Here is a 26,425-nt window from a genome sequence, read left to right as displayed (position 1 = left end):
CTGCCCCCATCCTGCCCCAAACAAAACAACAACAACCGAGAAACTAGCACCTGAAACTCTAGTTTACCTCTCTGTGGTTTCACACACAATCTTTCAACTGTGGCTCACCCAGCCTGTCACCCCTCTCCCTCTGGGAGCCTGGGGTAGAGGGCAGTTGGCCACTGGCTGAGCCCTGGCCTCAGGTCCCCTCTGTGGGAGGAGTACAGCCAGCAGGCTCCCTCTCGGACTTGCCTAAGAAGCAGGATAGGGGCCCTGCCCAGGGCAGGATGGGCAGGGTGCAGGTGTGAAGCACCCGGGTGACCTTTGATGTGGGGTGGGCAGTGGTGTAGGGCCAGCCCGCTTACCCTCACCCTGATGACGTTGACCTCCACGAGGAGCAGCATGCCGTAGAGGACCACCAGCAGCCCGGTGAGGCAGAAGCGCAGCTGCGAGAAGCCGATGGCGTGGTCGTAGAACTTGACGAACTTGATGGTCTTGGTGATGAAGGCCAGGGTCCAATAGACCAGCAGGGCTGCAGAGGAGGGATGGGAGAACACAGAGGATGGGTGTGCTCATGCTCCCGAGTGTGCTCGCTCATGTGGGTGTGCAAGTTCGTGGGGGGCAGGGGGAGAGGAGAACACGAGTGTGCCGCGTAGGAGGGGTGAGTGGGACAACCCTGTGTTGTGGGGGGAGGGTGCACACGTTTGAGTAAGGGGGTACGTGTGCCTGAGTAAATGGGGCCACATAGCTTTGAGACAATGCACAAGCACTCCTGATGGGCAGCTTCCAAAACCACAGTCAGCTGCTGAGTCCAGCTGGTCAGTGACCTTCCCTTCACAATAAGGAACAGTGGGGGCACTCCCGTTGGAGCGCAATGAAGTAATAGGCTTGGTGCCAGTCCGCACTTTAAACCATCCTCTCATTTATCCCTTACAGTAACCTTCAGAGGGGAGCATTGCTGTCCCCCTCAAGGTCACGAAGCCTGGGGTGACTTAATGTCGGCGCCCAGGAGCATCAATTCCATGGCACAATGGTCGCCTCGTCGGACTCCCAAGCCAAGGAGCTCTTAAAGGTCCTTAAATCCAGCTCTCTCCCTTTACAGATGAGGGTCCTGAGGCAGAGAGAGAAGCGGTGATGGCCTAAGTTAGAGACAGCAAGAGTGAGAGCCCGGGTCCTGGTCTCCCAGGCCAGAGCCCACCACAGCATAGTGATGCTTCTCCACCCCCACTGGGGGGGACACACAGAAACAGTGCGCCTCAGCACTGTGCAGCCGAGCAGTGTACAGGTGACAGTTGGGGCCCTGAAGCCAGGCACAGCTGGGCTCTGATCCTGTGACTGAATAGCTGTGTGGCCTTGAGAAAGTCAGTTAGCGCATCTAGGCCATAGGTGCTCCATCCATGAGTTGGGGATAATAACAGTGACCAGTGTGACCCTCATACGGCAAGCATTTAGCACCGGGAGTCTGGCACGCGGTGGGTGCTTGGCAGACATCAGCGGTGAATATTTTCATTACCTCTAGGTCTCAGCCCTCTATACCTCCCAAATTATCACTAAGCCAGTCAGCCATTCACCCACCCACCTACCCATCCACCCACTCATCCATCCATGCATCATGTTCTCTCCCTTCCCATTGCCCCAGCACACCCCTGCCATAAGCCACTATCAACTCAGAACCACAAAAGACCAAAAAAAAAACAAAAAACCAAGCCACACCCCAACCATCAAATCAATTCTGACTCTGAGCAATTTTACACAAGGCTTCCAGGAGCGTGAATCTTCACTGGAGCACACAGCCTCATTTTTCTCCAGTGGAGTGACTGGTGATTTGAACCACTGACCTTGGGGTTAGCAGCTCAACACTTCCCCAACAGCACCTAATTAAGTGATCCTTTAGAAGCCTCGGTGGCACTGCAGGTTAAGCAATGGGCTGCGAACCTCAAGGTCGATGGTTGTCTGCTCCTGTAAAGATTTCCAATCTTGGAAACCCTCAGGAGCCGAGATACTCTGTCCTCTAGGGTCGATGTGAGTGGAAATGGACACAACGGCAGTGGGGCGAGGGCTTCTGAGAGGCTTTAGGAGCCCCAGAAGGAGCTGCTGTTTTTATTTCTTCAATTTAGGGGAAGCTTCAGCACCTGGAGTTCCTGGCCACGTTACTTTCTAAAGCCATATGCAAAGAAGGCCAGCCTATGTCCCCTCTAGCTCCTCTCTAGCCTGACCACAGCAAGGGAAGGAGACTCTCCTAGGTGGCCTTGGATGTGAATGTCTTGGGGACTGGACTGTAGCTAGCCTCAGCCTTGTCCTGGGCTAGAAACCAAGTCAATATGTTGAGTCTCTCCCTATGGCCAGGGCTGAGCCGCTTGGGCCTGGACGCTGTCTTCAGGTCCTTGGACATTAGGACAGGGAGGCAGAAGCCCTCTGGATTGGGAATTGTCCCCCAGCTTGCTCTGATTTCACAAGAAATTTCACAGCTGGAACATCATCCCTGTCTCCGCACCTCTACCCTCCTACTCTCCTAGACAGAGTCAACCTTGGCCTCGAGGCCTCTGTAGCCCGTAGAGAGGACCAAGTGCTGGGGCCAAGACTTGACACCGGGCCTCACCTAGTCCTGCCCCTGACACTGACCAGATGTGGTCTGAACTGATCTTCATAACAACCCCATGGCTTAGGCAGGGGCTTGCTATTCTTTTCCAGATGGGGAAACCATGTGTCTAAGGTCACATGGGGAGTTCGTGGTGGGCCCATAACCAAGCCTCAGGGCCATCACCACAGTCTCACCCTGCAGGGTGGGGGCCGAGCAGACACTCCCACTCAGCAAAAGTGTAGGGACTGCATGGGGGAGGAGGAGAAATGGAAAGGAAGTGCTTCGAGGCAAGGGCTGTGGACAAACTCTAAGCCCTGAATGCCCACGGCTGCTCCTCCCCCCCCCCATGCCTCTCTCCCCGCCCCACATCCATGCACTCCCAACTTCTGTTCCTCTTGTTGTCATTGTTGTCAGGTGCCATCGCATTGCTTCTGACCTGTAGCGGCCCTGTGCACAGCAGAACATAGCACTGCCTGGTCCCGGGAGGGACATCCTCGCAATGGTTCTGGTACCTGGGCCTGTTGAGGCAGCCACCGTGTCAGTCCATCTCCCTGTGGGCCTTCCTCGTGTTCACTGTCCCTTTCTTTCCCCAAGCAGGACGATGTCCCTCTCCAGGAACTGATCTCTCCTAACAACACAGCTAAACTTTCAGACGAAATCTCGCCAGCCTTGCCTTTAAGGAGCACTCCGGCCGGGCTTCTTCCAAGGTGGATCTGTTTGTCCTTCTGGCAGTCCGAGGTACGTTTCTGTCCATCTCACCTCCTCACTATTTAGAATACCCTCACTTCTCTCCAACTCTGTGGTGCTGAGTTCAGTCCACCGTCCTCTCTCCCCTCTCCCTCCTCCTCCACTCTGGCCTCCCCAAAGCACTAACACGGTCATGTCCACGAGCCCAGCCCTCGGTGGCTTCTCTGCTCCCTCCTGCTCTCACTGCTGTCTTCCCAGGTTTTCTACCGGGCCCTGTACTTCCCATCCTGGGACCTTTTGCACGTGCTGTTCCATCTGCCTGAAGCCATCCTCCCTCCTCTCAGTAAATTCCCATCCACCCTTGAGTTCTCCACTCAAGCGTGACTTTCTCATGGATCATGTTCTTGACGTCCTCTGGGGCTCCTGGTTCTTTCGTGGGACCATGTAAGCCGAGGTATTGTTTATCTTTCCATGGGATCAAACAGTAGCCTCTTGGAGAGGCAGCTGCTCCCTCAACACCCCACCTCCCACGCCGGCCCCACAGCTCCTGGCTACGCTCATTCCTTGTTTCCACGATCCAGGACTGTCTGTGCTATGGAGCCTCCAAGAGGGAGAGAACTCTGGCACAAGGGAATGGACGGAGGGAGTCCTTGCTCCTAGGAGCTGGGCAGTCTAATTGGGGTGGTCACTTGTGCTTTGAAGCGAGAGCATGACAGGCCTGCTGGAGAAAGTGAAATGAACTTGACAGATGCCCAAAGTCAGTCAGACCCAGTGATTCAGGAGGGGTTCCCTGCCGTGAGGGCCTGCTTCAGAAGCAGCTCTCTGAAGCCAGCACTTAAGATGTTAAAATCCCCTCTCTGGACCTGCTGTTCTCCACCCCACCCACTCTCCCCAGGGGCCCTGAGGTGAGGGGGCTACCCAGGGGGAGCGTGATGGGGTCTCCTTACCAGACCTGGGATGAGCTGGGGGACACCCTCCACCCTCGTGACACTATGCTGTCGCTGGTCTCGCACTGAAGGCTTTGACTGGATGTCAGTAGAGGCTGTGGTGGCTGAAAACTAGTCTGACTTAAGGACACACCATCTGAACTCAGCCCAACAGCCAGATGTGCAGCGTGACCCCAAACGCGTAGCCGATCCCCACACTTGGAGGCAGGCCGACACTTCGATGCATTGCGTCAGAGACGATGAAGAGCCCGATTGGGCGGCAGACTCCCGGAGCTCTAAAGCCCGCTCTGCCCTTTTCTTCCCTAGCCACTAGGACACGTTCCCTAGCCGCTGCTCTAGAGAGTGGACTGGTAGCGGCTTCTGCTTCACCAGGTGGGAAGGAGTACCTGCACGAACCCAACTGCAATGCTTCAGCCAGTGCCTGGCTCGGGAGTGTTTCCATGATCGTTTTACCCTCTGCACCCGTGTCAACGTCAGTAAAATGGGGCTGACAACAAGACCCACAGTTCGTGCAGTCACTTTTCCAAGGAGCCTAGTACAGAGCCTGGCACACCACATAGGGATTAGGGTGGTTTCTGCCTGGGGCCCCGGGCACAAGCATCAGCGGGTCTAGTTGGGCACATCTCCTGGATCTCCTTTGCCAATTTCCCCCTGGATTGCTCTCTAAAGGTTGGCAGACCACGGGATCTGTTCCTGGGACCTCTCTCTGCATGGAACTCAGCCAGCGTCAAGCTTCAGATGTTCTTACAAGCTGCTCGAGCGCGACTTCTGGATGTGGACGCTAGCTCCCTGAAGTCCAACAGGCCTATCGAACTGCCCACCGACGCTTGACTTGGCTGTCTCAGTGCCTGGCAAACTCAGCTGATTCACAGCAGAACAGCTGGTTCGCTTCTCCCCTCCTCACAGCCTGCTCCTCCCAGGGCCTTGGCCGAGGAGATTACTGTGCCAGCACTCACCCCGGTGGGTGCTTGGGACCCAAGTTCAGGAATCTCTCTGGCTCCTCTGCTGGCCCCAACTCCCCCTCCTACCACTTGCCCCCTCGCTCACTTGGTTCCACCATCAGCCTGTAAGCTCCACTTTGAAGCACCTATAGGTTCTCTGTAAGCGCCCACTAAAGAAATGAAGGAAGGTACCGCCCTCTCCCACCTCCCTCTCGCTGGCCCGCTCATACCTACCGATTAGCAGCTTGGGGAAGTTGGAGGTCTCGATATTGTGATAGTAGACCACAGAGGTGATGGCGGCCAAGAAGGCCATCCCAGCCGGCATGTACAGGTGGAGATGGCGGGAGTCAGTCACCCTGAAATGGGGGCCAGAGAGTGAGAGACAGGATATGGGATGGGCTGAGTACCCAGATGGGCAGCCCAGGCCTCCTGCTTAGGGCTCAGAACACAGGCGACCCTCCAGATTGTGTCCACAGGGCTGCTTCACGTACTGACAGCCCGGCCAACCCCACACTCAGACATGTCTGTTGACTAAGGGCTCTGGAAGCCAGGTGGTGGTGCTGTGAGGCGCAGATTCTGGCTTTGGCATTCATGGCTTCTCACCCGTGTCCGTGCCTACAGAACCTGGCGTGGAGAAGCAAGTCTCAGCAATCACAGCCACAGCCTCTGTCCAGAAAGCAATTCTCTGGGAGTGAGCACAGCTGGGCGCCTCTATCTCTGGGGCCCTGTTCACTGGAGCTCACTTAGAGGCAGGCCTATTTAAAAACAACAGTCAGCACTGACACCCCTCCCCAAGCGGTGTGCGTGACTAATAATAGTCAGTACGACTTGAGCACTGCTCTCAGCATGGAGTCCCTGGTTGGCACTAACAAGGAAGCACATGGCTACTAACCAAAGGTTGGTAGTATGAATTCACCCAGAGGCACTGTGAAGAAAAGCCTGGAGATACTTCTGAAGCCTCACGGCCATTGAAAACCCTATGGAGCGCATAGGGTGACCCCATGCCTCCATTGGCTCCCAGGCATGTAATGTATATTAATGTATTCAAATGACACAAATATACATAATGCATATTAATGCATTTAAATTTCATAAAGCCCCTGGCTGTAGCTGCTCTCCACTGTCATCGAGCCACGCTGACTCACAGCAACCCTACAGGACAGGGCAGAACGGCGCCTTTGGGTGGGTTTCTGGAACTTGAACTTGAACTCCCAAGCCCAAGTGGATAGAGTCCCACTGGGAACAGATTTTCTCTGTTATGTTCATGAGACAGTATTAGCATAGGGTGTGTCTTATATTAATCTCCTTTGAGATATAAAAGAGATTATGCTAGTAAGTGACCGAGCAGAGATGGGAGAAGAGAGATGCCTACCAATGAACCAAGGAATCGAAGCTGCTGAGAACAGGATCTTCACCCAAAGCTGATGGAGAGAGAAGCCTTCCCCTAGAGCCGGGCATTGATGTGTAACTGAGAGTGTCCTGCCAGTGAGACGATGCACTGCTGTTAGGGAAAGCCACCACTGCAGTGCTCCTGTTAGTGCAGTGCTAGACAACCAAGGATCCTCACTGAACTACACGGCTTTGGTTGTCCTGAATTCAGAGCATCACCCCCAGGAACAGGACTCATGGGGAGATGGGAACGCTCCCCAGGTCTAAGATGCCCCAATTAATCACTTAATGAAGTTGACTTTGAAAATCACAGCCGTCACCAGTCCCCTCTCCCACTTGCCTCCTCCATTTCACACAAGTTCCAGCCAGGTCTGCAGGCCCAAGCTGGGATGGACTGGGGGTGTCATATCTTATGCCAAAGCCCTCCCCCTCTCTCGCTTGCCCAGGGATGTGACTCACAGATGGATAGACCAGGGGAGAAGTGATGACCTGCCCCTTGGGAGGGATGGCCAATTGCCCTGAGCTGGAGAGGGTTGAGGTACAGATGTACCCCCGTACAGGAGGGATGACTGAACAACAAGCAAGAAGGACACCTTCTGCAGGCCCCCAAGAATACTCCGGTGGGAGGCTTGGCTTCTCCCAGGGTGGTATGACTCTGCGCCCTAGCCATCCTCTACGCATGCAGCCAGGCAGGGACCACCCGTGTGTATTTCACAGGGAGAGCAAGCCAGGACAGCAAGGCAGGATGACTTGTCCAGAGTCCCCCAGCTGGTACCCAACAGAAGCCAGAGCAGACGACCTGGCCTCCCTTCTCCAGAGGCAGGGTGCTTTCCTCTCTGTGATCCCAACTAATGAGAACCAAGTGAGGATTCCTGGTCGGAGGCCTCCAGAGATGTCCCTCCCTCTCTAGCATTTGTGCTGCTGAGGTGAGTGAGGGGGGGTGAGGATGAGAGGCAGGCGTGGCACCTGCTAGCTACGTGGCAGTGTGCCCTCGGGCCTTGCTGGTATATGGGGACTTGGATAATTAGGAATTTCGGCCACTCCAGGGAAAGTAGCTATCACAGATGACTGCCGAGGCCAGGATTCGGGGACACTAACAGGGATGACAGAATGGGAGGTGTGGGGGAATCCCATCCCATCCTCTGACCCTCCACTGCAGGTGCCAGGGTCAGCAGGAGAGAAGCCTGAATGTGATCTGATACCAGTTCAGAGGGGCCTCTCTCGGTCTCACTACCAATGTCATTGAGCTGATGCTGACGCATAGCAATCCCATGGGGCAGGGTAGAACTGCCTCTGTGAGTTTTCCAGACTGTTTCCCCGCAGAGCAGCTGGCTGGTGGTTTCAAACTGCAGGCCTTGGGGGTCGCAGCCCAATGCCTAACCACTATGCCACCAGGGATCCTTTCAGAGTGGCAGCACCTCGGACATTCAAGCCAGATGTTCGTGCTTCCCCCTCCTCATTGCCGCCCACCCACCTGTCAATCCCTGAGCCTGCTTTGGTAGTGGGATGGCCTCTCCACTAGTGACACACCCCTTCCAGCTGCAGTTACTTCTCACCTAGACCACAGCCACCACCTCCTGAATGTCTCCACTTCTAGCCTCGCCCTGTCTCCAGCCTGCCCCGGCCTTGCCATAACCCCCCTCTTGTCCTGATGATATCCCTCTTCTCTTCCAAATGGCTGCTCAGCTCAATCCAAACACTCAAAGCCCTCCCCAACCTGTCCCTGATCCAAGCCTGGCCCTCACTGCGCCCCTGTGTGCCTTCTGCCTCAGTAGCACCTGGCTGCTTTCCTCTGGGCCTTAGCACCCTCCCTCTAGCGCCTGCCTCTTGCTCTCTCTTGCTATCTCCGGGCCTGTCAGAACCCAAGTCATGCTTCCAGCTCAGCTCAGAATCTCCCTCAACCCTGGCGCCTGCCCAACTCCCTAACCAGAACCCAGCCCGCCTTCCTCCCCCGCCCAGCGTATTTACTTAGAGCAGTTTTAGACTCGCAAGGACTCAGTAATTGAACATTGTCACTGTGAGTATGAAGATGAATAAGACCCAGACTCCAGCTTTGAGCTGATACCTGATTCACGGGGAGACACTTCGGCAAACAGACGTTTCAACACACAGTGTACTCCGTGTTCTGGCAGAGGCTTTGAGAGCCAGGTGTGAGGAGTTGTGTTCTATGGCCCACAGGGACAATGGTGTCACTTGGGGGCTGTGGACGGCTCCGAGTGACACTGTCAGTGGGGTTGACACCAAAACGACTCGCTATAAAATATTTTTGTGCAGTGCTTCAGCAAAAATTCATTATTTAAAGAGAAATAATGTCCTTGTGTTTGTTTTGGTAAACCCAGCTTGCATGTATCAGTGTGACTATGTAAGGCTAGACGTCTATGGTGATTTACTTCTTGAATCTTGTAACGCACACCAGTCCGTGTTGTCATTATTACCCAGTGACGATGGTGCTTTCAATCGCATGTGGCTTTGTCTGCACACAATACAAACACTCGGTGCTGTTGTCATTGCCACCAGTGTTTTCTGTCGTTGCTGACTGTGTCAAATGTGCTGGCATTTTAGCTATAGGATTGTGATAAGGAGGCGCTCTTTTGGCACTAGTTGTTACAATTTGGGCTGCTAACCTCAAGGTCAGCAGTTCGAAACCACCTGCTGCTCTGCCGGTGGATGAAAAACAAGGCTTTCTATTCTCGTAAAGCATTACAGTCTTGGAAACCCACAGAGGAAGTTCTGTTCTCTCTCCTGAAGTTGGAATCGACTCAATGGCAGAGAGAGAGATTGTGGTAAGTAGTATTTGTCGATCAATAACTTTTTAAAGGATGATCAAAATCCGTTCTCGTCGAATCAGTTCTGATTTGAGACTATACATCTTTAAAGGAGCGGCAGCCGTATCTTTTCCCCAAGGAGCAGATGGTGGGTTGGAATCGCTGACCATGCAGTCAGCAAGGCAAAGCCTAGCCGGTGTTGGAAAGCAAACACCCACACCCACCGCCATCAAGTGAATTCCGAGTTATAGTAACCATGTATCCCAGAGTGAAACTGCCCCAGAGGGTTCCTAAGCCTAGGGGTCTACACAGAAGCTCCCTCCCATACCCCGCCCCCCCACCCCTCCTCATGCAGAGCAGCTGCTTAACCACAGTACCACCAGGTCTCTAATTACAGGAAGAGAAAGAGCAAAGAAGGCAAAAGCTTCTGCTAAGTTACTAATTACGTAGTTCAACTCGCAGAAGGGGTTTACAAACAATTTTGTTGTTGATAGTCATATAAGATAAGAAATGTTACATTTAAGCAATCTGTAACTACATTTATGACACATCCTATGTTTCAATAGATAATAAATGATACTGAGGATTCTGCATGGTCTGGTAGAGGAGAGGGTATGTGGGAGGTGGGGAGGTGGGGGTTGACACCTTGCATGACCATACTGGGTGACACCCATCCCGGTGACACCACTGCACTGGAAGGGGGGGGGGCTTGAGGGAGAAGGAGGGTCGGGCATGAGGGTGACTTCGAGGAACCTGGTGCCTGCCTACGGAGTACTTGTTACCACAGGGAATCAAGGAAGGGTGTAAAGCAGGAGTGAGTGATGTGCTTAGATTTGGGCGGAGATTGGGTGGAGAAGGTTACTGCAGCAGCAAGTGGTAGAGCCTGGCACTATCTGCGGAGCTGGGGCACTCGCGTGGGCTCTAGGATGACCACTAGGCCTTGGCATTCAGGCGTGAGTTCCTGCTACCCTTCTGGGCCTGGCTCTCACCTGTTTCCCTGCTGTGGAGCCTAGCACAAAGCACCTGGCACTTCCAAGGTTCTGGGTAAACGGTGCTAAGTTTATTGCCACAGGATGCTGGTTCATAGAACCCAGGTGAGCCGAGATGAGCCTGGGCCTTTCAGGTAGTACCTGGGAGCAGAGTCCTGACAGCCACTCACCCGTCAGACAGGATGCCTTCAGCGATCTCACACACCAGGACAAAAAGCAACATGAAGGTCAGGATCCAGCGCAGGTTGTGCCCAGGGAAGTGGAGCCAGGTGCTGTGGTGGATGTGCACCTTGGAGCTCTGACTGCCCCATCCTGCAGGGAGGGACAATGTTAGTGGGGCAGGCCTGGCCCACCTGGGGACCGGGGCTGAGCCCCAGAGGGCGTTTAACTTTAGATTGACTGTGGGGGTATGGGGAAAATACACATGGACGTTTAGATCAGCTGTGGGGTGTGGGGAAAATACACATTTTCACACTGTGCCTGAGGATCCCCCAGGGGTTCACCTGTGGCAGGCCCACCAGGGTTGGTACTTCATTGTGTATGCAGGCCATTCATGTAACAAGTCACCAGGTGAGCGAGCCATTGGGTTGGAAATGGAGGTGTGCATGCTAACACAGATTTTGATATAGCTATGAGCCTAAATTGCGTATGCTTCCTAGTTCAGTCTAGTTGTTTGTCAATAACTAGTAAGCCTGTTTCTACAGTGCCTTTCTCTGTTTAACTCTGTGACAAGCTTCTCTTTGCTCTCAGCAACTAGATGTAATTACCAAATTCAAAAAACCAAACTCACTGCCGTCAAGTCCAAGGGGACTGATAGACTGATACCCACCGTCCCTACAGGACATGGTAGAAGAGCCCACGGGAGTTTCCACGACTAACTCTCTACCAGAGTGGAAAGGCCATCTTTAAGTCCCTTTTAATTAAAGAGGTTTAACACAATTGGAGGAGGCGGAGACATCCTGTGAGTTGGCGGAACTGGCCGGCCTGGGGGGTTGGAAGGCTTGCAGAGCGGCAAGGAGGTGCGCGCACGGGGGTCCCGGCAGGGGCGTCCAACTTTGCAGAAGGCAAGTCAGGGCTACTTTCAGAGCCAGAGAAATTGTGCGACCCGGAGCCGCTCCCCAGTGAGGTCGCAGGGGAAGGCGATCTAAGTCCTCCACTCCCATCTCTCCTCGCCCAGAGCGCGAGGGGCCCGGGACTGTCAGCGGTCAGGGGCCAAGGTCCGGCTCCCCTTGGGAGAAGCATAGGAGTTCGTGGGGGGCCTCCATCTCGGCCTCCGAAGAGCAGACTGCGCTGCTCCCAGGGCCCAGCTGTGACCCGCAGGGAGGTTGTCCTGCGGGGGAAGGGTGACTCAAGTCTTCAAGCTGCACCGAACCCCGAACCCCTCTTGACCTTTCCAGAGTCGGGAGATCTCTGCCTTTCCCCATCCCCATGCCAGCTCCGGCCCCGGGGTAGCAAAACTTGCGGGGGGTCTACTGGGTCAGGGATGTGTGCTGTGTTCAGCACCGGCCCGGGGCATCCTGGAGAGACCCGCGGCGCGGGGGCTGGGAGCTCCAGGGGAGTGCGGGGAAGAGCCGACATGCGGGGACCCGGGCACAGTACTCAGAGGCGGAGACCCCCGGTGACCGGGCCGGAAGGGGACGCAGAGCGGCGCGGCGCACGGCGCCTCCTCCTCCCCCTGCCCCTCCTCCGCCCCGCGCGCCGCACGCTCACCGATGAAGAGGATGGGGAAGGTGATGAAGAGCAGGAAGACGTGCGGCACCACGTTGAGCGCATCCACGAAGCAGCCGTTGTTGAGGACGCCCTGGTCCACCCGGTAGGCGGCCGAGTGGTTCTCGCTGCCGCAGAAGGCCAGGGGCATGGCGGCGCGGGCTCGGGCTCGGGCTCGGCTCGGCTCTGGCAGCGGCTGGCTCCGCGCGCCTCCCGCGCCTTGGTCCCTCGCCGCCCGCCGGCCCCGCCCCGTCGGCCCGCCCCGCTCCCCACACCCCGCTCCCCACACCCCGCTCCGCTACCTGCGGGCTGGGCTGGGGAGGGCGCGGAGCCCGACGGGCGGGGCCGAGCGGAGTCTCGCGTTCCAGCTGTGCGGCCCGCGCCCCAGATGTGCGCCAGGACGCTTTGTGAGTGTCGGTGGCGCACGCGCGCCCCGGAGCGGAGAGCAGACTGGGTGGGCACGCTCGCGTCGGGGTGGGAGGGGGCGCGGAAGAGAGAAGGAGGTCCGCGTGGGCGGGCGGGTCGTGGTGTCCGAGGGTGACTTCACTGCCAGAGGTGGGTGCCTAGGTGGGGCAAAGCGGGGCGGGGGTGTGGATGGAGTTAGATCGGAGGGTCCTGGTGCGAGCTGAGTGGCGAACCCACCAGCCAAGCTGAACAAGAAAAGTGAAGGACATTTCACTGGGCGCTTCCACCAATGAGGCTTCCCAGCGCCTCTGCTAAGAACGGGTGATCTCTTTACCCATTTTTGTGATGAGCAAACTGAGACCCAGGGGGGGGTCACACTGCTGGGAAGCAGACCGAGAACCCAGCTCCTCAGATCCACCCCCTGGTACATTATAACCTTACAGCCACCAACAGCAAATTGGCAGAACGGCTTGGGCCCGCCGAAAGAGAGGCAAGGTTGGAATCCTATCTAGCAAGAGGGACAGATGCGGAGCAAGAGGAGGTGCCAAAAGAGGCTTTGTCACCTTGGGCTGTCTGTTCTTCACCGGACAAACTGATGGGTTTCCAGAAACTCAGGAAATTTTAAAGATCGTTTTCCTGCCCCACAAAGATAACACTTTCTGGGGGAGAATCTTCATGCTTAACAAAGTTTAAAGTTTTCTATGACAAAAGGGACACTGGGATTTTATGTTAGGTTTAAGAACTTTCTGAGTTGAGGGATTTGGGATATAAATAAATATATTCTCAGGGGGCGCTAGAGGGGCACCAAGAGATCCCTTCTGCCCAAGAGCCTCATCCCCACTGTTTCTGGGGTCTGAGATGGTTCTGAGCCCCCAACCCCAGCCCCATTCCTTCCAGGACAGGGTCAGGCAAAGCCTGGGCTCTGGCCCTGGCCCTGGGAGAGTGAGGACAGAAGCAGGCACCAGGAAACAGGGCAGACGGGGAAGAGGAAATTGAATGGGGAAGGCAGGGTCTGAAGGCCTCGGATCATCTCTGACTTCTGGGAATCTTTCTGAAGCTGAAAGATGTTTCCTGCCAAAAGACCGACAATGTGGTGGAAGTCACTGTCCAGCACCAACCAGGGCCAGGCGTTAATTAACTGGGGCGAGTGCAGCCACTGTTGGGATGACAGCTGGGCCCTCACAGCTGGAAGTGGAAAAAAAAGCTTATGAGATAGCGTCAAGCGAAAAAGCAGCAAACAAAATTGTGTGCATCCTATGATTACCGCTGTATTAAATATGTATGTTTGAAACAAGCCCGCAGGCGGAAGTTCCTGTTCCATTAGCACGGGGCTCACTAGGCCTTAGTTACCGCTGCAGCCAGCTGGTTACTCTTGCGGTTGGGATCATCCTGCTCTTTGAAAACAAGACTCGACAGTGATCCATAGACCTAGACTCACACAGCCAATTTTTGTTTCTTTCAGGATTTTTGTTTTTCTGATTTTATTGTTCCCCTTTTGTTTTGTTTGTGATTCCAAGCTTTTTCATCGTTTTCTCAATGCTATTATTTTGTAGTTGCAAGTTCTATTTTTCACACTTTCTGCAGTGCTGTTTTTCTTTTCAGTAATAGGAATTTCTGTGTTTTTAAGAACGGAGCCACTCCTCCCCACCCCCTGTCCTGGTGCCATCACTAGGAGGTGGTGTAATGGTTAAACTCCTGGTTGCTAACTGTAAGGTCAGCGGTTCAAGCCCACCCAGCAACTTTGCCCGAGAAAGCCCCATGATCTGCTCTCATGAAGATTCCAGCCTGGAAAACCCCATGGGGAAGCTCTACATTGTCATGTGGGTTGCGCGCGATTGGAATTGACTGGACCGAACCCAATAACAAGAATCCTCGTGAAAGCGGATCTCTGGGTGTTCCTCTGTGGAGCGGCAGCGGGAGGGCTCATTTGGGACCAGCCACCAGAGCAGAGCACTTAATCATTGCACCACCAGAGTGAGTTCCACTGTCTCACCTGGGGTCACTCTGAGTTGAAATTAGCAACCACAATAGCATTCCTGCCGTGGGATGTGGAGAAGCCAGTGCCGAGACTAAAGGCAGGTTGTGGGTTGTTACTTGTAATTAACTCCAGGAGAAGGAGTTTGGTTGATTTACTGTGTTTTTAACAAATGCATACAGAAATGGGAAGGTGATACTAAGAGGTCAAGTAGAAAGTAAATGTTTAGAAAACGATGGCAATATATATACAAATATACTTGATACAATTGATGTGTGGATTGTTATAGGAGCCCCAGTAAAATGAGCTGGAAAAAAAGGGGGGGTGGAGAAGCATCAAAGGCAGGCGGCCTGGCTTCAAAGGCTAAGGAAGCCGAGGCTACCAGGGTTGGGGGCTTCTCTGTCTCTGAGAGTATGTTATCTGGGTTGACTAGTGAAACAAATTCATAGACACTCACGTGTATAAGAAAGAACTTCATATCAAACAGTAATTGTATATTAAGAAAACATCCCCACCCAGTCCAGATTAAGTTTGGAAATTCATTAGCCCATATGTCCGAAACCAGTCTGTAAATTCCTCTTCAGACTCATGTAACACATACAATGATGTCGAATGCAGGAAGATCACTGCCCAGTGGGTGCAGAGTCTGTGGATCCAGTGGCAGTGGAAGCATCAGCACTGGTGCGGGTCTCCATGTGGCTCCTCCAGCTCCAGGGCTCTGGCTCCATCAGTGTGTCTCCATGTGGCTTGTCAACAGAAATTTAAAGCAGAGAGTGTGCCCTGCCTCCAAGGAGGAAGACAGGGGTTCCCAGAATCCTCAGGAGGCCATGCCCACGCAGAGGCATTAATGGCTATGACCTGATTGACAGGCTAGAGTCCACCTCTTGGCAAGTTGACAGATTATGTAACTGCCCCAGAGAGGAAGGAATATGGGGGGAATCCAGCTCAGCTTGAAAGTCAGGGTCCAGAGCACAGGCTTTTGGGAAACCATAGCATCTGTTCGTTGTTTCCCTTTTCAGTTAGAGACCATAGAAAGCTGCAGCCTTGTCCCTGGTCCCAGTCAGGGCCAGATGGGAGAACCTGGAGTGTGCCAGGAGTCCTGGGGAGCTAGGGGCTCACTCCATGGGTGAAGCCAGCACACAAATGACCCCACTGCAATTGGCTTCGGGGACAAGCAGATGGTTGTATGTGAGCTGCACAGGCGGCACAGGATTGTGGGGGGACCCTGTGCCGTGTGCTACCAGCCACAGTACAGCAGAACCTTGCTCAGGCCTCAGTTAAAGAGGATGCCTCTGGTACAGGCTGGCCTCCGACAGCAGGCACAGAGCAGCCATAGCTGTCTGGGCCTGGGGATCCTGCCAGGGCTGGGGCTGAGGCCAGGTGAGGTAGGGCATAGGCAAATGACCTATGTGCTTCTCCCCTACCTAATCGCAAGCACCTTACCCATTACCGGACTTGATCATCAGCTTCCTTGAGGGCAGGTGGCAGAATCGTTATTATACACAGTGAGAACAAGGCAGCTCAGCGAGGACAGCTGGAATAACCAAGACCATCCAGCAAAATAGGTACAGAGCTCTTCTAGTCCATACCAGGGCCAGGTGGACTTCTGAGAAACAGAGGAGTGGGCTGGGCTGTGGGAGGGGGCAAAGGAGAGAGGGAGCGATTGGATTGAAGGGAGCACTGCATGGTGGATGGGAGAGAGCGGCTTTCCCGGGAGCCGTGGTGGCAGCGTAAGCCCACTGTTCTGACTGTGACATCGTCGCTCTGAGTGTGTACATATTGGGAACTGCTGTGTGCACCTGGTGTGACGGGTGTGTGCTGTCTGTGGGGCAGGAGGAAGACCACCTGCTGTGCTTGGTCAGAGAAAGAACAGGGAGGGAGTGATACTGGGGGGCCGGATTGGGCTGAGAGACACCCTTGAGACAGCCTTACAGCCACCACCAGACCTTTGCCTTCTCGAAGGCAACACTGCTGAATTGCCTCCGATTGAAGCAGAGTCCAAAGCTACTTTCAGTTAGATGTGTACGCTAACTATTCACCCTGATGAACATACTCCATTGTAAGGTAGTTTGAACAGTCAGTGTGTCCCTGAGGAGGTAAAGATTCGGGGCTGGGGCTGTGCTGAGGCTTGAGCAAAGGACAGAAGCTGGAGACATGTGATGTAGAAGAAAGAGTCCATTTTGATGAGAAACAATCTTTTCCACTGGAATTGGAGAAAGCAGATTCTGCTGGACATCCCTCAGGAGGGGGCTGACGTGCTGTTTATCTCCCCTTCCAAACCCAAAGCCTGCTCATTCTCATCGAGTCGATTCTGACTCTTAGTGACCCCACCGGACCAGGTGGAACTGCACCCGTGAGTTCCTGTGCCTGAACGCTTTAGGGGAATAGAAAGTCTCGTCTCTCATGAAGCTGAGGGTGGTTTTGAACTGGTGACCATCAGGTTAGCAGCCCGACTCATAACCACTACTCCCCAAGGACTCCTTATTCCCCAAAGTAGGAGGGTGGTGTTGGAAGGACTTGACTCAGTCTACAGTGTTTAACAGGTACTCTCATAGCTGAGACAATCAGCCAATTAGTTACCAGGCATTTACTGAACACCCACAGTGAGCCCCTTAGATTTCCCTGTAAATGTGCAAAGTGAGTATTATGATGTCGTTAGGAACTGAGAGACTGAAGGACTTGTGCAGGCCCACAACCCAGTGAAATTGAAACCCAGGTTCCGCAGGGTCCCCAGCTAGCGTGTTTTCCATGACCAACGGATCCTGACCATAGCCACCCTATAGGACACAGTGGCACTGCCCCTTCCACCAGGTGCCCAAGGCTGCAGTCCTTTTGGAAGCAGACAACCACATCTTTCTCTCCACAGAGAGGCTGCTGTATTCCCAGCGCTCCCCTTTCCGATAGCAGCCCAGCCCTTCAGCCACTGCGCCGTTGGGGCTCTTTGTTTCCATACAGTGGTTCATAAAATGTGCCCCTGCACCATCACATCACCTTGGGAATACGTTAGCCATGCGAGTTCATGGATTCCCACCCGTCGCGAATCCAGAAGTCTGTGGTAGCAAGTCTCCAGGCAATTCTGACGCATGCCAGAGTTACAGAGTGTTTGTTCTCTGCCACATTACTGCCTATTAAGGAAAAGAAATGGATGCTCTCTGTCCTCAGAAGTTGGTATCAGGGTGAGGAAGCAAGATACACAAACACACACTAAAAACAAAAGCCAAAAAGGTAAGTTCCTGTTTGGGATGATAAAACGTTTTGGAAATAGGTAGTGACATTGGGTGTGCGCTATTGCGAATGTCATGAATGGCGCTGAGTCCTGCACATAAGGTGGCAAAGTTTATGATATATATGTACCACAATAGAATAATAATTTCAAAACAACAGCTTAAGAGTTATATCAGCAGAGGCCACATGTGCCTGAATTTTGGATTCTGATTTGAACAAATGATTGTGAAAAGTAGACAAAAAAGGAAAGCTCAACAGTGCCTGATTATTTAATGATATTGAGGTATGATCCAAAACCGAACCGACCTTCTCTTGGGTTTCTGAGGCTTAGTGAATCTTCATGATGTCTGGGGGTACAAAAGGGACCCTGACTTAACATTTAAAGAGAACATCTAGTTAGCTTTAAGAGGGCAAAGACAACATACACATCATGTGATCTGGATGAGGTTCAAATGGCATCCAAGGGTTAGTTGAGATGCCAAGCTTTTAAAAGGGTGTGGGTGGGCAGAGGAAATTGCTACAAAAGCATGATTGGTGGCAGATCAGTACATCACAGTTACAGGGGGGACTACAGAAGCAGGAGCGGGACCATGATTGGGACTTGTACATTGTTAGATAGATGGGCTTACAGGATTGGTCCAGGGCCTCTGACCAAGGCAGTCAGGGTGAATCTGATAAGGCACGACTCATGACTATTTCACCCTCAGTACCATCCCCTTCATGGTGACCTCCATCAAGGACACACGACAATCAACTCTCCAAGGCATCCTGTCTGAGGGTAAGACTAGCTACATCCTTGGCTCATGATCCCTAAGCATTTAGTGGAGGCTCAATCCAAGGGGGTACTCTGCAAAGGGTTTGGGGCTGTCACTGTCCTTCATACCCCTTTGCACACCAGGGTGCTCCGCATTTAAGTTTTTATACAACGGGAGCACTTCGTAGCCTTTTCATTCTCCCTCAGAGAGGCTGACTGTTTTGACCCACTGACTTTGAGGTTAGCAGTCCAATCCTCACCCCGCAGAGTCACCAGGGCTCCTTTTGAGTTGATTACAGAAGGATGACTAGCAGTTGGAGGGTGTCTGGCCTCAGAGAGGTAACCTCACATGGGCCCAGTGTATAAAGATGGAGCACCCTGCTTTGATTCTGCCCTTACAGCAGCTCTTAGGAGGCACCTGTTGTGTCTGCCGGGCACTAGGCAATGGAAGCTAAAAACAGGGCTTCCCAGAGGCTGCTGGCCCCTCTCTGGGGCCACCTGACAACCTGCTGTTCAGCTTTCAACACTGGATTCAAATGTCTCTCTCTCTGGAAGCCTGCCCTGCAGAGCCCCACAGGCTGGCCCGAATTGAATCAGAGAGCCCATCTCTGACCTTCCCTTCTCCAGCCCGCACCAGCACTTAGGACCCTCCCTTCTCCTGCACTTACTGCCCATGGCGCCTCATCACCAGCAGTGCCTGCCTCCCTGCGTGGAAAACTGCAAGCTTCTCTTCCATAGCTTTGATTCAGACTCGGGTAGGTAGGTGTTCAGTCCCAATAAAAACTTGTCTGCCAAGCTGAGTGAGATTCAGATGTTTGTAAATGGGATTCAACTTTCTTGTGAACTTAGTTGTTTCATTGGAGATGCATTTTCTTGATGTTTTTTTTTCTTGACCTGTTTTGACACATCATTTAGAAAATGTATTTGACTGTGTTTTAGGTGGGAGTGTACAAAGCAGATTTCCAGTGAACCGTTTGATTAAAAGTCGTTCTTTGACATTGGCTGCCACTTTCACAATGTGTGAGGAGTCTCATTGTTTCCATTCTGTTTGTTGCGTCCGTGGACCTAGCTCCCCCACCCCTCCTGTCTTCTCAGCTTGCTTTGGGGTAAATGCTGACGGCTCGATCACCTATAGCTCACTGCCATCCAGTCAGTTATGACTCATGGTGACTCCATAGGGCTTTCAAATCTTCTGATCACCTTTTTAGAACCACCTAACGCAGTGGTTTTCAACCTTCCTTATTCCGTGACCCTTTCATACATTTCCTTATGTTGTGGTGACTCCCCAACCATAACATCCTTTTCGTTGCTGCTTCATCACTGTCATTTTGCTTCTGTTATGAATCGGGCAACCCCTGTGAAAAGCCATTCAACCCCCAGAGGGGTCGTGACCCCCAGGTTGAGAACCGCTGCTCTAGCGGTTTCTGTTTCCATCTGCCTCCAAGGGGTAACTTCCCTCCAGGTCCAGTCTGGGGGAGAGGGCAGGCTCTCCAGGTGACTGAGTGCGTGGAGAGGATCCGCTGCCCAGCCCTCCCCAGAGAGGGTCCTCTCACATGAGTAAGACAAATAGACAAATCCCCGATGGAGTTCAGTGAGTCATCTGAGGATGGGGTGTGGGGGCTACATACTGATTATTCAATTAGCCATGGATTAAATTAATGATTAGTAGGATGATGAATAAGAAATCTGATCTGGAGTATCTTGTGAGTACATTCAGGATAAAATGAATAAAGATGAGTATTATAAACCCAGCATATGTGTGTATGTGCGTGCACGTGTACACACACACACACACACACACACACACACTTAACTGGAGATGGGGGGTGAGGCAGGGGTGGTTCCTCTCCTAGGAGAAGCGAAGGCACTGGGAGACGTGCTTTCTCCTTTGGCATGGCAAAGGGGAGACGGCACCCCTGCAGCTGCTCAGGGTTAGTGTGCGCACACGGAGGCAGCGGAAGGACAATTATTGACCTTTTAGGCTGCCCCATTCTGAGGGGGGGTCATGGACTCTGAACTGCATCTCCATAGGATCTCTCCCAGTTTTTACATAAAGTTATCATCAATTTGAGAGCCAAGCGTGTTCCCTAAGCCCGTTCGTTACCCGTGTTCCTGTGACGAGGCGCCATCTGCGAGTGTAAGGGGCATGCCCAAGGCGGGGTCCCAGTTCTTGCTGAACTGAGGTTTCCAGATCACGTGCTGGGCCTCCGATAGGTCAGCCCTGGGAGCCCATGGTCTTAGGAGACGCCCTCTTCCCACGGCTCGGGACCTCAGCATCTGGTCCTGAGGGCAGGTGTAGAGTGCGCAGAGGGCGCAGATGCGGCTTGAGCACAGGAGGAAGGCGGAGGGAGCTTTTGTTACAGCACCCTGATGTCCCCTCATTCAGACTGTGTGGTGTTGTAGGGCCCACTCCAACCCCGGACTCCACGCATGGGCAGGGGACCTAGGTGTGGCCAATCAGTGGTGGCCACGCCCACAGACTGGACACCAGAATAACCAGAATTTAGCTGCGAGGATCAGGAAACGACACGCTCTCCTAGCCGGACTCGCGCTGCCCGGGAGGATTCACCCGGAGGACTAGAGGCCGCGGTGGCATCACGTTCTAGGGGAAGCGCCCAAGGGTGATGAAGCAGCCTCAGGAGGGTGGAGCCAGGAGTTGACGAGCAGGCAAGAACAACCCCCTGATGGCATTGTTGCTAGCGTCTGGAGCCAGCCAAGCCTGACATCAAATACTCCAGGATTTTTCTTTTCTTCTTTTTTCACTTAAAAAGTCATTTGGAGGTGGATTTCTGTCACTTGCAACCCACACCGTCAATCCCAGGAGGGAGCAGCAAACTCACACCGAATGAGCTCTCACTCTACGTCGACCCGTTGTCCCCTTTTAGAATTGACCAGGGCTTTGAAGGATGCATAGAAGTTCACAAGAAGATCAGGTTAGCATGAACCCTAGGCGCAATGACGCAGAAAAGGGGTGGAGCATGGCACATCAGGTTAGCTGAAGAATTCAGCGTGGCTGAAGGGGAGGAAGTGATTGACAAGAGATGAGGTTAGAGACATGGCGGGGACCGCGAAATGCCGGGCTCTGAAAGCGCTCAGGATTTTAAACTTTGCCTTGAGGACAGCGGGGAAGTCCCGGGCGAGTCCCAGCAGGACTTGGCTGGTCCGCTAGGGAAGCGAAGCTGGGAGTCTGGTGCTCCTGAAGTCAGGTTCTACACATTCCTTCTTACTCATCCATTCAGCGGGCGGAGGTGCACAGTGGCTAATGGTACGGATTCCTGGGTGGGAATCCTGACGCTGCCCCCCACTCACTCCCACATTAACCTCGGCTATGCCCCTTAGTGTTTTGATGGCGCTCTTCCTCTGTGTGAGGAACACCGCAGTACCTGCGTCAGCCTCTGCTCGACAGGGCTCAACATCACGCTAGAAGGAACCCCTTGCCTGGCACCTAGCAAGAAGCCCAGAAAGCCCACTGCCGGAAGCCCAGGCTGACGCACTGTGGCTCTGTAGAGAGTTTCAGAGATGGTAAATCCTTATGGGAGCAGTTAGGGTGGGAACTGCTGACCTTGTGGCTCTCAGGGAAATGCTTGGCCTACACTGCCACCAAAGCACCTTAAGGACCCATTTTATTCCTACGAAGGCCCAGGGGTGGGCTCCTCCGCTGTAAATCAGGCGAGCAGCTTCGAGCCCAATGCCCTCTCCCTGCCCCAACCCCACCTGCTCTCCCTGGGGGCCCAGTGTTCCCCTTTGGTTCCCACAGAGGCATGGCCAGCCTGGGCTCCAGGGAGCTGGGACGGGTCACTGCAGGGACAGGGGGGAAGAACAGGGCTTTCAGCTCTGGAAACAGATTCTTATCCAAATCCCAGGCTTGGGAAACCGGGTGAAATGGAGGGGAGCAAGTTTCAAAGGCTTATGCAGGCCTAAAGCTGGTGTCTGAGACACAGAGGCCACAAACCTGGCCCCGTCACCTCAGGCTCCTGCACTCAGAGGTGAGAGGCTGGGAGCTGGCTCAGAACACCCCAGGGCCCTGCTCTGTGGGAAGCAACTTCAGGGAGATAGGTGGAATGCTGGCTGTTCCTTGTGTCCCCAGCCGTCTTAAGGGTTCCACCCTGTTTCCACTCTGTGCTTCATTGGAAAGGGCAGCTCGGCTGCCAGTGCAAGGAATTCTGGGAATGTCACCCCTCCTTGACTGTACCCTCACTAGCCCATTGGTGCTACACACACCTGCCTCAACCTACTTTCCTCCAGGGGTATCTCTGGGGTGTGGTTTCATGGAGGGGTGAGGCCCTCTACAGCCTGGCTTGGTGGCCTCACGAGGAGCTACGGCCATGCTGTACTGGAAAGAAGCTGAGGCACCCAACACTGCAGGACACCCCATGCCTGCGGGGTGCCCCATACCTGGAGGCCACCCTCTGGGTCCTGCCTTCAGCTCCGTCATCTGGACTTGAGCAAACCCGGTGCCAGAGGAGGCTCTTTCCTGACCCCTTACTGAGGTAGAGACTCGGCCAGCCCATCTCCTTCAGCCCCAGCCTTCTGCTCAAAGCCGGGCCTGGCCCTTGGATCCTGTGCCTCAGGTCGGGCCACGACGATGGTCCTGGGCTCGTTCACCTTGTGGTTTGAATGCTAGGGCCTTGAATCTGCTTCCCAAATCCATCCTCACTCCGTTAGGATGAGAAAAGCCTGCTTATTTTATTCGTGAGCTCAGACTATGGTTTGCGGCAGCCATTCTCGCAGCAGTTGCAGCAGGGCAAGCAGGGAGAGGAGCCCCAAGGATGTGGTCCACTCAGGGGCCACAGGAGACCTCCGGGGCTGGGAGAGAGCCAGGCACAGGGCGGAGGGAGAGGGGCGGGGCCTCCTCTTCCTGGTGGCCTTCAGAAGAGTGGCCCGCTGCGATCCTTGTCCAGTCCGAGTTCAGGGCCAAAGAGAGTTTGAGGTCCCCAGATGTGGCTGGGGTTCCCCAGGACGTTGTCTTTGCCCGCAAGCTGGGTGTCTTTGTGGCTGGTCCCAGGCCTTGTGTTCAGGAGGGTGGGTCTAGAGCTCACTGTCTTCCAGGGGAACTTTGGTTTCTCCCTCCGGATTTCAGAAGAAGGTCCTGCGGGGAAGAAGGAAGCAGGCCAAGTGGGTGGGCTCTCAGCCCAGAGCAGGACCCTGACACTGAGGTGCACCAACTTGGGCAGGTACACACTAGCCACAGCCACAGCACACAAAAGACCAGAGAAAAAGCAGAATGGTGGCCGGGGGTGTGGGTGAGGAAGGAGGGAGCCAGGAGGAAGAGGTGCCCATGCCAAGAACAGATGACAAGTGACAGAAAACAAAGAGCCACCTAAGCCACCAGAAATCACAGCATAGCAGGCCAGCTGTCCTGGGAGCATGGGCCCTAGTGTTTGGGGGAAACTTATGGCAGAAAAGCCAAGCAGTGCAGGCTTGGGTGTGTCCGTGGCAGGCTCCGGGCCACACCACATACTGGTTCCACATTCATCTGCTGGTTCCATCCACGGGAACAGCTGTCCCACCTGGGACATAGCCCATGGCTGGGCTCCACGCTGCACCTCTCACAGAGCCTGGACCCAAGGGAGAGAGCAGGCACAAAGGACAGTTTGGACACAAGCAACTCCAACCCTGGTTCTTTGGACAAGCAGGGAGGTAGTCACAGGCAGGGAGCACAATCCTGGGGGAGATTCAGGCTGCCCTTCCTCTGTTCCCCCACCCCCTCCCTGCCAGCTCATCAGCCTTCATGGAAGGCGCATCTGCACCTATGCTTGGGGATCCACTCTGTTCCTTGGGGTGCTTCATGAGGCCTGAGGCAGGTCCCAAGGGCTGTGGACCAGCCCCGAACCCCAGTAGGTGTTACAGTGGATTCGGCTCCACTACCTGAGCAGGAGGACCTCAGAGTCCCACAGATTTCCTTTGTGGGGAATTTGATTCCCGTGGCATTTTAGGGGTGGCGCCTTGTGTACCCTTTCAGGTGCCAGTCCAAAGAACCTGTTGACAGGGTTGGAAGCCGACAACCAATGCACACAGTATGCACAGGCGGGGTCCTGCACCCCTCCTGTCTCATCACCGTGGGGGGCTGCACGTGGAGCCCCTGTCTGTGCAGGGGAGCATGGTCTTCAAGGGGCTTTTGGACGGGCTGGGGGCTCTGGGCTGCAGAGGAGGAAAGAGAAGCACTAGGCACACAGAGCAGAGAGGAAATGGAACTCCCGGGCTCGGGTGTTCTGGGCAGAGCTCCAGTGGACCTCTCCCATCCCCTGGCTTCATCCTGCACAGGCCCTGGGTTTCAGAATGAGGCACGGGATGGCCTTCATTTCTTCGAGACATGCAGGGAATGCATTCCCTGTCTGTCATGAGGCAAGCAGGGGTCTGGCAAGGAGAGGTGAGTGTGTGTCGGGAAGGGGCTGTGGTCAGCTAAGGATGGAGGGGAGACCCCAAGAAGCAGAGAGAGAAATTGATGCAGAAGGAGGAAGCTGGAGAAGGAGGGACTTGTGGCTAGGGAAAGAGGGCTCAGAATGGAGGAAGGATCAGAGAGAAGGGGGGGAGGTCGAAGGGAAGGAAAAAGACAGATGGTGAGACAGACCGACAGGAGGAGGGGAGAGGGGATAGAGAAGCAAGAGGAGATCAGTGGAGAGGGAAGAGACAGACCAGGAGGGAGGGAGAGACCCATACAGAGACAAGGAGAGAGAAACAGGTTCAGAAAGAGACAAGACACATAATAAATCCCGAGAAAAGACAGCCATGGAGCCAAAGCTTCCTGGAGATTCCTGCAGGAAGGGCCCCAAGGCGTGTGGACCTAGACAGTCAGTGGGAGAAACTGCAGTTAGACACTGGGAAGACCTGACCGAGAGAGAAGGTCTTTAATCTAATAATAGCACAATGGAAAAAGTCCTGAAGTCAGAAACCATGACTCTTCAGCCTAAATTCCAGTACTTGGTCTGAGATCTTGAACTCTCTGGGCTGCAGTTTCCCATGGGCAGAGCGGAACTTCAACACGATGGCCTCAGAGGTCTCTCTGGCCATGTGTGTGGACTGTGGCTTAGCTCTAGGATTTCTCTGGGCTAGGGGATGAGAGCAGGGGTGGGATAGGAGGAGGAAGAGGAAGAGGATGCCCGCACACACTTACAGCTCATCATCGTACTCCTTGGGAGGGCAGATGGCCACCACAAGGTCAATCCAGTCCTGTGGGGAGAAGTCATGTGACGCTGAGAGACACTGGTTAGATGGCACCTCTGCCCCTGCTACACTATCCCCTTTCCTGGACATCGTGGTCCAGGGCCAGTTGGCTGGAGCCTTCTTCCCATGGGGGCCAGGTGAAGATTAGGGATATTCCTTTCAGGAATGGGTTCCCTGGTCTGGGGAAGCTTCCAGTCTCCAAGGCTATGGAACCACAGAGACCAGGGTCTCAAGACCCTCAAATGACATTTAAGTTCCCAAGTGCTAATCTGTGAGCCAGGGCCAGGTGACAACCTTAGAATGCTTTGGGAGAGGTTTCTTAAAACTGAATGGGGCACTTTTAGCCTAGCTTTCTGACCCTAATGTTTGAATTCCCTCAGTCACATCCCTGCTGTCCTTTGCCTGCCTGTCGTTGCCCACCCTTGGTTTGGATGCATCCCATGAAAAGGATCCGGAGCATCACAGGGCCCCTCCCCCATGGAATAGCTCCTAAATATTAGTCCACAATCTCTTCCCAGGATCTCTCCCCATCCAGTCTGGCCCTGCCCTTCAGTCACCTAAATACTTCTGCACCCTCTACCCAGTGATCACCGAAGACAGTCATCATGTTACCCGTGAGTCTTCTCTTCTCCATGTCCCTTCATGTGGGTCCCAGTCCCATCCGATCAGCTTCCTTGGCATTGAACTTAATACCTCAGGATCGGCTGTCTGCATAGTTGTACAGGTTGTGCACAGCACAACATACTGGGGGGGGTACCCTTCACATTGCAGTTGGTAGGAAGGCACCCCCCATGGGTTGTGCAGTGCACAGCCTGGAAGGTCTCATGTGGTGGCCTTGACCCAGGTGGGTGTCTGATGGGTGCAGAGAGGACTACTGCCGGCCCCTCCTTCATCGTGGGCCCACTACTTCTGGTCAT

At 54.1% G+C, this 26,425-nt stretch overlaps 2 protein-coding genes across 5 annotated transcripts in view; both read right to left on the bottom strand.

Annotated features, from left to right (window-relative positions):
- Positions 1 to 12,136, bottom strand: part of ABCC8 (ATP binding cassette subfamily C member 8) — a 94,943-nt gene extending 82,807 nt beyond the window's left edge. For all 4 annotated transcript variants that reach the window (XM_075548424.1, XM_075548425.1, XM_075548426.1 and 1 more), the window contains exons 1-4: positions 11,989 to 12,136; positions 10,449 to 10,590; positions 5,370 to 5,491; positions 345 to 511 (exon numbers count right to left, since the gene is read on the bottom strand). In XM_075548424.1, the coding sequence (XP_075404539.1) occupies positions 345 to 511; positions 5,370 to 5,491; positions 10,449 to 10,590; positions 11,989 to 12,136 (579 nt within the window). The remainder of the gene's footprint in view (positions 1 to 344; positions 512 to 5,369; positions 5,492 to 10,448; positions 10,591 to 11,988) is intronic.
- Positions 12,137 to 23,379: 11,243 nt separating this feature from the next.
- The window catches only part of USH1C (USH1 protein network component harmonin), a 48,855-nt gene continuing 45,809 nt past the window's right edge, over positions 23,380 to 26,425 (bottom strand). Inside the window, exons 25-27 of the mRNA XM_075547706.1 lie at positions 25,459 to 25,514; positions 24,403 to 24,508; positions 23,380 to 23,433 (exon numbers count right to left, since the gene is read on the bottom strand). Of these exons, the coding sequence (XP_075403821.1) occupies positions 23,380 to 23,433; positions 24,403 to 24,508; positions 25,459 to 25,514 (216 nt within the window). The remainder of the gene's footprint in view (positions 23,434 to 24,402; positions 24,509 to 25,458; positions 25,515 to 26,425) is intronic.

Source organism: Tenrec ecaudatus, chromosome 4 (assembly GCF_050624435.1).
Source record: "Tenrec ecaudatus isolate mTenEca1 chromosome 4, mTenEca1.hap1, whole genome shotgun sequence".
Classification (NCBI taxonomy): Eukaryota; Metazoa; Chordata; class Mammalia; order Afrosoricida; family Tenrecidae; genus Tenrec; species Tenrec ecaudatus.
This window is presented reverse-complemented; position numbering and strand designations above follow the sequence as displayed.